The sequence below is a fragment of the Eptatretus burgeri genome, chromosome 16 (assembly GCF_056783735.1).
Source record: "Eptatretus burgeri isolate ZD-2024b chromosome 16, Ebu_testis_v1, whole genome shotgun sequence".
In the NCBI taxonomy this organism is placed as follows: domain Eukaryota; kingdom Metazoa; phylum Chordata; class Myxini; order Myxiniformes; family Myxinidae; genus Eptatretus; species Eptatretus burgeri.
Genome location: NC_140976.1, coordinates 604,284 through 617,328, shown reverse-complemented (window position 1 = coordinate 617,328; position 13,045 = coordinate 604,284). Strand labels below are relative to the sequence as shown.

General features: G+C 43.2%; 1 protein-coding gene across 1 annotated transcript; it reads left to right on the top strand.

The window, feature by feature from the left end:
- The first annotated feature begins 8,807 nt into the window (after window positions 1-8,807).
- On the top strand, window positions 8,808-13,035 carry PCF11 (PCF11 cleavage and polyadenylation factor subunit). Its single transcript, XM_085858881.1, has 2 exons — window positions 8,808-9,089; window positions 12,820-13,035. Exons 1-2 carry the CDS (start codon window positions 8,937-8,939, stop codon window positions 12,982-12,984), a joined length of 318 nt encoding a protein of 105 aa, XP_085715007.1. The 5' UTR covers window positions 8,808-8,936; the 3' UTR covers window positions 12,985-13,035.
- The last annotated feature ends 10 nt before the right edge of the window (window positions 13,036-13,045 follow it).

Here is a 13,045-nt window from a genome sequence, read left to right as displayed (position 1 = left end):
AAACATTCTTACTTGTGTAAAACAAGCGTTTTTAAAAACTCATGAGTCTGTTTTGACTCCGCTTTTTGTTCTGTATCACTGTTCTAATGCAGAAATGCGTGTTTTTCTTCAAATACTGTGTTTTAGCTTGTTGTAAGCAAAACAAAATATTTTACAAAAGAAACCTAATTCATGCAAAAACGGTCTTATTTGCCTAAAACAAGTGTTTTTTTTTTTAACAAGATATTAGGTTGTTCGGAATTTTGCTTTTTGTTCAGAGCGGTGAGAGGGCAGAGCCAGTAAGCCTTTCCATTTCAGCAGTTTTTTGTTCAAGAGCTTCAGGTAGACCCTCCTAATTCTTTGCCTGTGTTGCTGCATCACCGATGAAAACACCAAGGTACTGAATTTCGTTGTAGGACCAGGTGAAATGTTCCGGAAGAACAGGCACGGGCAGCTGGCATGGGCCCATCCACAGTGCCTGGCACTTGTTCCAACCATAATAAGCTTGCATTTGCAGCTGAAGAAGCTAAACCATAATAGTTCAAGCAATCCACCAGTTTCTTCATCTCCTTGCGAGTGCATATGATGGCACATATATCGTCAGCATCGGCAGAAACCATCACAGGTTTTATCTGCAGATTTGTGTATCCGGTTAAGATGCTGCGCACTTTGATTAGGAGAGGCTCAATAGTTAGGGAGTATAGAATACCGGAGAAAGGACATCCTTGCCGGATACCCTTTCCAACCTTTACAAGTGAAGTCAGTTCAGAATTTACTCTGAGTACTGAGGAAATTCCATTATAAAACAGTTTTATAAATGCGGTAAACTTTGGGACCAAGTCCAAAACACTCGAGAACCTCGAAAAGATCTACATGACTGACATGTTCAAAAGCTTTCTCTTGGTCGAGCACAATCAAACCAAGATTATCATTTTTTTTACTTTACTCACATCCCAAAGATCCCTTATTAGGAATATGTTATCATGTGTCTGTCGGTTAGGCATGCCATAGGACTGATCACTTTGAATCAGACTCTAGAAGGGGGGAGACGCGTCGAGCTAAAGCTTTGGAAAAAAATTGTAATCAGAAGTTAAAAGATAAATTGGGCGCGAGCTGCCAAAAAGCTGAGGGTCCCCTGTTTTAGGTAATAAACTATTTACTGCTCTACGACAGATCATTGGCAATTCACCACATTGTAAAGAGCTGGTATCTGCTGACAAAAGCTCTGGACCTAATCAAGACCAAAAGATTTGTAAAACTCGACTGGGAGGCCGTCCAGTCCAGGAGATTTTACAGTCGGCAGAGAAGCAAGTGAAAGTGAAAGCTCTTCCAAAGAAGGTAAGGAATCAAGCTGATCCCTTTGAGCAGCACTGAGCATGGGTAGATCAGATGTGAAATAGCGTATAGCATCGTCGTCAACATCATTTGCCGTAAGTCTGAAAAGAAGTTTTGGACCTCTTTCTTTATACTATCTTGTGATGTCACAATGTCCCCAGTTGAGAGCTTTCGGGTTTCAATTTGCCTTTGATGGGTGGTCTTTTTATCAAGATGAAAGAAAAATTTAGTTGGTGAATCCAAATTATATATCTGATCCATCCGTAATCGGATCATTGCACCTTTCACTTGATTATAATCAACGAGATCATTTGGAAGGCTTTCTTTTTTTCCAGTAGCAAATGGTTATTTGTTTTTTCTGGGGTTGTTTGCTTCATCAGATTGTAATCTCAGTATTTCTTTTTCTCGTACAATCCTCCTCGTTTTTACACTAAAAGATGAGAAGTGATTAAACTGTTGGCAAAAGACTGCGATCTGTGCCTTTTCATCTGGGGTTACTTAAATTGTTCTTTCGTTCTATGAGGCTATTCCAAAACACTCTGAAGGCTTCACAAAAGGTATGTTTCTCCAGGAACATGACGTTAAACTTCCAATATGGATTGCCATGTTGCTGCAGAGCAAGTTTAAAGGAGAATGTTGTAACCAGATGATTGGAGAAAAGAGAGGGCACAATATCAGATTTCAATATCTTGTCAAGCGATACAGCATTGACATAAATTCTGTCTAACCGAGCTAGAGCGTGCATCTGGGACACAGATCTTAACCAAGTAAACTGACGTTTTCTGGGGTGTTGGATACACCAAACATCTATGAGTCTCACAGTCATTATAATTTTCTCTAAAGGTTTGGAAGATTTTGGATGTGACTCCGAATATGATGGTTTGGTGATTGCCAATGGAGCCATTTGTTATCGACCGTTTCGTTGGAGTGTTTGCTTGAATGCTTAATCCACTTTGCGAGTGCTCTCTGAGCTGCTTGGTTATTCGTTTCGGGAAAAGTACACGTGCTTTCAATCTCACATCGATGAGACGTACGTTTCCATCTTTGTTGGGTCCCACAGTGCCGTGCGGTGGGTGCTTTGGGAAGGGTCTCATCCACTGAAAATGTGCAATTTTATTTTTACAGGACATTGCTTTGGTTAACCCTTTTGTGTGATCTCCTATTGTTATCCGCCTCTCACTTCGACATCAATAATATATTAAAAAAAACAATGATGTCAGTCTGACCAGGTGTTCGCCATGTTTGTTCTGGCTGTGAAGGCATGGAGTACAGATTGACATTTTGTGTTCTGTGGTTTGATACATTTTTGAACTGAATTTTGCTAATTACCCACTTTAAACCCTCTTTCAAAGAATGCTGTTTCAAGGTAAATCTTTGTGTTTGTCGTTTTTATTTACTTGATGTGTGTGTACATTTGCACGTGAGTGTGTAAACTGAATAACTCCAATGGCATTGGCATCGTTGTGTGTGTTATTGGTCGTTATCTCCATAAAGGGGTTTCAGAAAGTGGAACGGAGGTCTCAAAGTATCCACCTCTGGATGGGTGTGTGTGTGTGTGTGTGCGCGCGCGTGCGCGCATGTGTGCATGTGCACGCATATGTACGTGCAACTTACTGTTGCCTTCTATCTCCGTGTGTGTGTCTGTGTGTTTGATTGTTATCTACATATGCAGGTTTCAGAATGTGGAATGGAGTCCTACCAGGGTGGGTTCAAAGTATCCACCTTCATTTTGGTCAGGGGTCACGATTCATGGACCAAGCTGTGAAGTTTTCTGTTTTCAGAGTTTTGTGTCGAGGGCTCTCTTCAGGATCGTCACTGATCCCCAGACAGCTTCCAACTGTAGTTCGTTTGTAGTAATATTCCCAGGGATGGTTTTTAATATCTCTGTGACGCACTTTGACATTATTCCCACAGCTCCAGCTATCACTGGTATAACTTTGGCATTCTTCAGCTTCCAAGATCTTTTCACTTCATTCTTGAGGTCTTGGTATTTTATCATTTTCTTGACTACTGCATCGTTTAGTCCAAAATCACTGGTATTAACACCTCAATTAGCAATGCCTTCTTCTCTCTTTTTTGTACCTAAGTATGATCCCAATGCTTTGTTTTCGATGTTCATGCTCGATGGGATAATTAGGTCGTACGTGAGCGGTACTTCCATGTTTTCAGTACATGCTTTTGGTTCATTTTCCCACAAATTTTCGAGAATTGGGATATCAAAGTTTTGGCAGATGTGCCAGCAGATTACTTTACAAACCCCGTTGTGTCATTGTGTGAACAGCTGTTCTGACATGAGATTTTTTTTAAAATTTGTATTCAGTCATTAAGCATAACATTTCTCTCTCTTTGTTAATTTGGTTATTATTAGTATTAAGCATAACCTCCACCTCTCACCTAGCTCTTTTTTTTTCCACCTCCCCCCCCCGGATGGGTGTGTGTGTGTGTGTGTGTGTGTGTGTGTGTGTGTGTGTGTGTGTGTGTGTGTGTGTGTGTGTGTGTGTGTGTGTGTGTCTGTCCCCACTCTCTGTCTGTCCCTTCCTCACCCCCCTCTCCAAATAAAATGCAGCACTCTACTCCCACACCTCTGTTGTTCTCTCGGTCTCTGTGTGTCTCTCTCACACACACACACACACACACACACACACACACACACACACACACACACACACACACACACACACACACACACACACACACACACACACACACACACACACACCACATCCCTTCCTCCCGCACCCCTCCCTCCCACAGTGTACAGCAACATTTCGTGAGGCGTTTCTCAAAAAGTTTGTGTGAAAGCTATCTCAAAAAGTTTCGGATTAAATTTGGTAGGCAGGTTGGGTGTGTGATAAGGATGAACTGATTAGATATTGGTGAAGATCTAGGTCTGGCTACTCGAATTTTTAAAGTTATTCTTCACCATTGAGAGATAGGGATAAAATTATATAGAGCATGGGTTGGGTATGTGACGAAGACGAATTGATTCAATTTTGGTGACGATCCAAATCTGTATCCAGATTTCGTTAATAATTATTTAATTTTTCAAAGTGATTCTTCACCATTAAGAGATAGGGCCAAAAACGATAGATAGCATGATATTTCAAAAATGTATTGGGCCCAATATGTTCTCCTGGATTAGGCATTATGTGGCGGAGGTCGGCGCTCTACCAAGTGCCCTTCTACTTTGGTTTTGTTTCACACTCATATCAGTCATTTAATTCTTTTGAATTTTGAAATTGGGTACATTTTTTTGGCATGCCCTAGTAATATTACATGCCCTAGTAAGCCATAATTATCAAATTTTACCTGAAAAGTGGGTAAATTTGGTGGCCATTTTGATTTTTTGCATTTTACCAACCTAAGACTAGGATTGGGCACACATCGACTTTTTCTCTGTTGTCCCGTTGAAAGGAGTGTTGTTTATGGCCATTTTTCACACTGATCACGAATCCGTTGAAATTTTTAACCTAGGATGATGTCTTAGTAAGACATCATCCTCGGTTCAAATATTTCCAAAAAAAAAAAAGTGGAGGAAAGTGCACACAGGTGGATTACATCTTAAGCAGGAGATGCAACCTGAAAGAGATTAGAGACTGTAACGTGGTGGCAGGGGAGAGTGTCGTTTGGCAGCATTGATTGGTGGTCTGTAGGATGATTTTGGAGGTGAGGTTGAGGAAGAGAGTGAGGGCTGAACCAAGGACCAGATGGTGGAAGCTGAAGGAGGAAGACTGTTGCGTGGAATTTAGGGAGGAGGCGAGACAGGTGTGGGATGGTGGTAAAGATGGGTGGGATGATTGGGCAACTACAGCAGAAGTGGTGAGGGAGATAGCTAGGAAGGTACTTGGTGTGACATCTGGACAGAGGAAGGAAGATAAGCAGACTTGGTGGTGGAACGAGGAAGTACAGGAAAGTATAAGGAAGAAGGGGTTGGCCAAAAAGAAGTGGGATAGTCAGAGAGATGAAGAACGTAGGCAGGAGTACAAGGAGTAGTGGCGAAAGGCAAAGAGAGAGGTGGCAAAGGCTAAGAACAAGCAGTCATAGACTGGTACTTACAAAATCGTCAACTTGACCTCTGACCTTGTCTAATAAAAGCTGTCTCTGGAGAAGGTAGCGACGCAAACCAGAAGTTTCTACGATGATTCTGTACCAAACCATCAAAAATCGAATGTTTGACCTCACTGTGACCTTAGCCTTTGACCAAAATCTAATCCGTGCGAGCCATCACCCTCCTGAATCACGTGGTGTAATTTGACATTGGTAGCTTCTTCCATTCTCGAGTTATCATGTTTTGGATGTTTGACCTCACTGTGACCTTAGCCTTTGACCAATTTTGACCAAAATCTAATCCGTGCTAGCCATCACCATCCTAAATCACGTGGTGTAATTTGACATTGGTAGCTTCTTCCGTTCTCGAGTTATCGTGCTACAAACAAACAAACACACAGAAACACACAAACAGATGACGGAAGTCATCAATATACTTACGAAATCTAAAAAGGCATATGACGAGCTGTATGAGAAGTTGGATACAAAAGAAGGGGAAAAGGATTTATACTGATTGGCAAGACAGAGGGACCGAGCTGGGAAGGATGTGCTGCAGGTTCGGGTGATAAAGGACGCAAATGGGAATGTGCTGAATGTGCTGAAATGGGAATGAGGAGAGTGTGTTGAGAAGGTGGATGGAGTACTTTGAGGAGCTGATGAATGAAGAAAATGAGAGAGAGAGAAGGTTGGAAGAGGTGGAGATAGTGAATCAGGAAGTGGGGTGGATCAGTAAGGATGAAGTGAGGACTGCTATGAAGAGGATGAAAAGTGGAAAGGCGGTTGGCCCAGATAATATACCAGTGGAGGCATGGAAGTGCTTAGGAGAGATGGCAGTGGGGTTGTTAACCAGATTGTTTAATAAAATCTTGGAAAGTGAGAGGATGCCGGAGGAGTGGAGATTAAGTGTACTGGTTCCCATTTTCAAGAACAAGGGTGATGTGCAGAGCTGTGGAAATTACAGAGGGATAAAGTTGTTAAGCCACACCATGAAGTTGTGGGAAAGAGTAGTGGAAGCTTGGTTGAGAAGAGAGGTGACGATCTGTGAGCAGCAATATGGGTTTATGCCAGGAAAGAGCACCACTGATGCGATGTTTGCTTTGAGAATGTTGATGGAGAAGTATAGGGAAGGCCAGAAGGAGTTACATTGTGTGTTTGTGGATTTCGAGAAAGCTTATGATAGGGTGCCAAGAGTGGAGCTGTGGTATTGTATGAGGAAGTCGGGAGTGGTGGAGAAGTATGTGAGGATCGTGCAGGATATGCATGAGGAGTGTGTGACAGCGGTGAGGTGTGCGGTAGGAATGACGGACCGGTTTAAGGTAAAAGTGGGATTGCACCAAGGATCGACTCTGAGCCCTTTCCTGTTTGCAATGGTGATGGACAGGTTGACGGACGAGATCAGACTGGAGTCTCCATGGACTATGATGTTCGCGCATGACATCATGATCTGTAGGGAGAGTAGGGAGCAGGCTGAGGCGAGCCTTGAGAGGTGGAGGTACGCACTGGAGAGAAGGGGAATGTTAGTCAGTAGGAGTAAGACGGAGTACATGTGTGTAAATGAGAGGGAGGGTGGTGGTATGGTGCGGTTGCAAGGAGTTGAGGTGGGAAAGGTGGATTGGTTTAAATACTTGGGATAAACTGTCCAAAGTAACTGAGAGTGTGGGAGAGAAGTGAAAAAGAGAGTGGAGGCAGGATGGAGTGGGTGGAGAAGAGTTGCAGGAGTGATTTGTGACAGAAGGGTAGCTGCAAGAGTGAAGGGGAAAGTATATAAGACGGTAGTGAGACCAGCTATGTTGTATGGTTTGGAGGCGGTGGCGCTAACAAAAAGACAGGAAGCGGAGCTGGAGGTGGCAGAGTTAAAGATGCTGTGATTCTCGTTGGGAGTGACGAGGATGGATAGGATAAGAAATGAGTATATTAGAGGGACAGCGCAGGTAGGACGGTTTGGAGACAAAGTGAGAGAGGTGAGATTGAGATGGTTTGGACATGTGCACAGGAGGGAAGCGGAGTATATCGGGAGAAGGATGTTGAAGATGGAGCCGCCAGGAGGAGAAGATGAAGGCCAAAGAAGAGGTTCATGGATGCAGTGAGGGCGGACGTGCGGGTGGTTGGAGTGTCAATGGAAGATGTGGAGGATAGAGCGAAATGGAGACGGTTGATCTGCTGTGGCGACCCCTACGGGAGCAAGCCGAAAGAGGAAGATAATATCACTATTATTACAAACAAATATAATATCACCATTATTACAAACAAATTTGTGTAAAATAAATGTTTGTATGATGATTGGTGTAAATCACAACACAGTAAATCTGTGACGTCGATCTCTACAATGACGAGTGTCGAGGCGAGTGGAGCGAGCCCATCCACGCTCGCTGTTTCATCAACAATGGATTTCTGTTTCTTCTGATCGACGTCTTCTTCTTCTTCATTTTATGGCGTTTCCAACACCCCGTGCATCTCCGTCTTCTTCTTCTTCATTCCATGGTGTTTCCAACACCCCGTGCATCTCCGTCTTCTTCTTCTTCATTCCATGGCGTTTCCAACAACCAGTGCATTTCCGTCTTCTTCTTCTTCATTCCATGGTGTTTCCAACACCCCGTGCATCTCCGTCTTCTTCTTCTTCATTCCATGGTGTTTCCAACACCCCGTGCATCTCCGTCTTCTTCTTCTTCATTCCATGGCGTTTCCAACAACCAGTGCATTTCCGTCTTCTTCTTCTTCATTCCATGGTGTTTCCAACACCCCGTGCATCTCCGTCTTCTTCTTCTTCATTCCATGGTGTTTCCAACACCCCGTGCATCTCCGTCTTCTTCTTCTTCATTCCATGGCGTTTCCAACAACCAGTGCATTTCCGTCTTCTTCTTCTTCATTCCATGGCGTTTCCAACAACCCGTGCATCTCCGTCTTCTTCTTCATTCCATGGCGTTTCCAACAACCCGTGCATTTCCGTCTTCTTCTTCTTCATTCCACTGCGTTTCCAACACCCCGTGCAGCTCCGTCTTCTTCATCATTCCATTTCATTTCCAACACCCCGTGCAGCTCCGACGAGTTTTAACCAAACACGGTGAACAGGACCAACCAAGTCTCTCACCATTCATTGTTCGATGGACTCTGAAATCGCAAACATCTTTATTCGGCGAGAACAAAAATCTGTGAAGAAAACATTGCGTAAAATCACGAACGTGATGAACTTTAAACGGTGGTTAAACAACAGCTACGTATGACGTCACGTGGGTCACTGGAATAATCCATCGCGTGAGGTTGGAGGTTCATAAGGAAAACCAAGTGGTGTGGGTGGGCGATGAATCGTGCATTATTATCCGCATAATAAAATGTCATCGGTGATTTTCCTTTCCTATTTCATGTTTATGAACGACGAATGAACCGAGTGTTACCACAGCGAGAATCGACGCGCGCTGCGGTAATAACACGTCCCCTTGACATGGACCGGTCCATTCTGACGTCACGGCCTGTGATCAACCTGTCGCCATTTTGTCCGCTGCAGAGAGAGTGTGTGGGTTTTGTTTGTGCTTGTGTCGAGTTTTGTTTCGTTCTTGCGCCGTTTGATCGCATCCCCGATGGCGGAGGACGTGTGCGAAGAATACAAGTCGTCGCTGGCAGATCTTACGTTCAACAGCAAGCCTCATATCAACATGCTGACCATCCTGGCCGAGGAAAACCTCCAGTACGCGACGGACATCGTCAAGATTATCGAGGCACAGATCGCCAAGGTTTTGTTTCCGCGCCACTTCACTGCAGTATGACGGACGAGTGTTTGTTCTTCCCAATGATACTGTTACCGTGTCGTGCTTGGATGTTTTACAGTGACGCCTGGTTTCTCATGTACGGACGTGACATGGCCGGCCTGGGTCGAACAGCTTAACCTATAATTCCGTTTTATATATATATATATATATTTATTTATTTACATTTATTTATTTATTTAATCAAGATTTTTTAGATACCAGTGATGTTTGTGCAAATAAAGTTCATTAAACTCTCTTCTTGGTACGTACCTTCCCTGGTGCACGTTCAGGGTTGTCGGCGCTGTGATGACGTTTCATGAGCAACCGTCGCTGCACTCATGACTCATGACCTTGGCTTGGATCGAGTTTAGGGTTCGGGTGGTGGGATTGCCGTACACCCTGTTTCTGGTTGGTCACATTAATTTACTTGGGATGGCACAGAGGTGTGTACCCAATGGGTGGGGAGAACGGAAGGTAGGTAGGTAGGTATGAGCAGCCACCGAGAATGCACGTCAATCCAAGCAGGTCGGGGTGGGGGGGGGGGAGGTTGATAGTTGTGTGCGGACACCTTGGATGCTGTCAATCTTAGCCAGTATGAAGGGTTGGGGAGAGAGGGGGAGGGATGTGAAAGGGGTGGGGAGAGGGATGGAGGTGTTTGCAGCCACCTTGGATACATGGCAATCTCAGGGGGGAGAGAGAGAGAGAGAGACAGACAGAGAGACAGACAGACAGACAGACAGACAGACGTCAAAGCAGCTAAGTGTGAGCCAAATTGTTTCAGAAGTCGTGAAAAAAATCAATTTTCATGTTCAGTGAAGTTGTTGCAGCATAAAAAAATCCAAGATTCATTGAACATTTTGCAAAAAAAAAGTTTATAAAAAGGATTGGTCATCACAAAATGTCATCATTTTCAAAATAGGATAGGATTTTTTGATTTGGTCAGGCCGACATGCAAGTTATCAGCTCAAACAACAGCAAAGTCAGTTCTAATGATTAGTCCAGGACAAAAACATTGTAGTTTCGTGGTTTTATAGCTTGTACCATTGTTTCATAATGCTATGTGAACCATTGTTTAAAATGACTGTCATTCAAAGGGTCAAAAACCCCAAATTGTCCAGAAATGATAACCTGAATAAAATACTGCATCAATGCTATCAGTTAGCTTAGTAATATAATCAAAAGCATTTGTTATGGAAAATAACATGAATTGCACAGAAAAATCACCTTTCTGAAAATGTGACGGACCGGTGGAGAAATTTTCATCGGATGATATTTTCACGAATAGGGGGAATAAGGGAATGATACTTGGTCAGATTAATCACTCCCATTGTATTTGAGTATATAACCAACAACAATTTAATTGCCATGTTATTAGTCTAAACTATTGACTGAAATGCAAAATGTGACGGACCGGTGGAGATTTTCACTGGCCAAACCCAATTTGCTATCCGAGTCATATCGGTTCCCTAATCCTGATGGTACCGAGCATGAAAGTTTACTTTTACTCTAAGAAACTTTCAAGCAATATCATTAGAAAAAAATATATATATTTATTTTCTATCGGATTGGACTCAAGGGAATTTATAGTCACCAATAAGAGCCTTCCAGTGTGAAAATGGTCAATTTCGACGTTTTCCCGTCAGTTCACATGGATAGACCCTTTTCGAGCTGATCCAATTCTATTTTCAAATAATATTGGGGATTTTTGTCATACTGGGAACCAAGACGATCATAAACAATGGAAATAATTATGTCAGCCCTACAAGAAATATCATTAATTTACAAATGTGAAAATAAAAAACAGGCCCTTATTGACAACTTCATTACAAATTCCCCAGAGTGAGCACATGAAGGACTCGATATAGACCAGGAAGACCATACATTTTTTTTTTTTATAGATTTTCACACGCTTGTTTAGAATATCTCCTCCAAAATTTTGTTTAGTAAACTATTTAGGCACACTGATCACTTTCTACAATGAGGGTTCCCTGAAACACCGTGGCTCACACTTCCCTGCATTGGGCCATCGAGATGTAGGTGTGTGCAGCCACCGAGGATGCATGCTGGTCTAAGGTGGGGGGTGGAGGTGGGAAGAGAAGGGGGTGTGGGGGGGGGAGGTGGGTCAGTATGTGCAACCACCGAGGATGCATGTCAATCTCAGGAGGTGTGAAAGTGGGGGTGGGTGTGTAGGTGTGTGCAGCCATGTAAGGATGCACATCAATTTCAGCAGGTGGGAAGGGGTGGTTTTTGGGAGAAAGGAAAACTACCCAAAGCTGTTTTAAGTGAGGGAAGATATGAAATTTCTGATGGATTTAAATTACTATTGGACGTACATGGTGAGGTATGTAAATGTAAATAATAGAATTATCTTTGCAGGCAAGTAAATTGCACTCTGTGTGCTTTCAATGATCCAAACGCAGGCCGACTGGTTTAACATGTTGCATGGAGCGATGGATGATGGTTGAGAATTTCTGGAAGATGTCATGTTCATATATCAATTCTCATTTTAAAAGGAATAACAATGAAAGCCATTGTTGACGTAATTTTAATACAAGTTTGTGGCATCTTACAAAAATGTTGGGGACAGAGCTCGAAAGAGGTGAAAGTTTTGTTCACGATCTGAAATCTCATTTTTCCCATCACTTTTGTACGATATCTTGTATAATAAAAAGAAAACCCGAATTCGATGTCATTTTTGTACAAGCACACATCTGGGTGACTTCCATATTTCCACAAGAGCTGAGCATGACCACCAGGTCGAGATGTGAAAAACCCACCTGAAGACCACCTGGCTTCTTGCCATGAAGAAATGATTGTAACCTCCATGGGTCGTTCAAAAGGTTTTCCGAACGAGATGCTCGTAATCGTCCGATACATGCCAAAAATGCATCAAGCGAGGTGTGTAGTTCTGTATTTCAAAACAAAACAAAAAACAAACAAACATCTTTTGTCAACGATGTGCATTTGCACAGTAAAAAATAACACCAAACAAACTTCGACGCGTCGTCCATCATTGTGATCGTCTCGTTCGTAGAACTTTCTGAATGCTTTCGTGTCCCATCGTTCTCCATTTGCATCACAAATGTACGATGAGGACAAATGGCGACAATTGTGATGGCCGTTTGGGTAACGGTACCTTGTGGCCAGTTGTGTTCAAGGAAGGATGGCCTTGCATCTCATCTTTCTTATTTTCAGCCTCACAGTTGGCGCAATTATGGAATTGGTGAGACGATTAAACGGACTGGACCGAGGCATCCTCAACCCGTCGGTCCAGAATATGATCAAAATGGAGAACACCTTTTGTTCTTACTCTGCTTGCCATTCAATATTTTCTTATTTATTTTGTAATGCATTTACAAAGCTTTATCAAAAAAAAATGCAGGTTTGCAGTATTTTTTTTTCTTTCATTTTTCTTTCTACTCATGTGCCCAACTGGATGAGATTCATTACACTCTCTCCCCCCCTCTCTCTCCCTCTTTCTCTCTCTCGTCCTCTCTCCCCCTCTCCCCCCCTCACCCCCCTCTCCCTCTCTCCTCCTCCTCCCTCCCTCCCCTCCCCTTCTCTCCCCCTCCCCTCTCTGCCCCTCCCCTCTCTCCCCCTCCCCTCTCTCCCTCTCCCTTCTCTTCCTCTCTTGCTCTTGCTTTGACTGCTACTGCTCCCTGTGGCCGACTGGCCTTCCAAGTTGTACTAAACTGTCCAAGTTGTATTGCTGCAGGCGACTACCGCAGAGAAGCTTCCCATTCTGTACTTGATGGACTCCATCATCAAGAACGTTGGCAAAGATTACCTTTCTCTGTTTACACAAAACATTGTGTCCACCTTTGTTATCACTTTTGAGAAGGTACTTGCTGTTCTTTTGATTCTTCCACGCTTTGTATAATTTTGGATTCTAACATTTCAAGAGTCAACACCAACTTCTTCATTGTGATTGAGCCTTCTAT

Coding starts and splice junctions, on each gene's coding strand:
- PCF11 (XM_085858881.1), top strand. CDS start 8,937: ATGGCGGAGGACGTGTGCGAAGAATACAAGTCGTCGCTGGCAGATCTT. Junction 9,090..12,819: donor TCGAGGCACAGATCGCCAAG/GTTTTGTTTCCG, acceptor GTATTGCTGCAG/GCGACTACCGCAGAGAAGCT.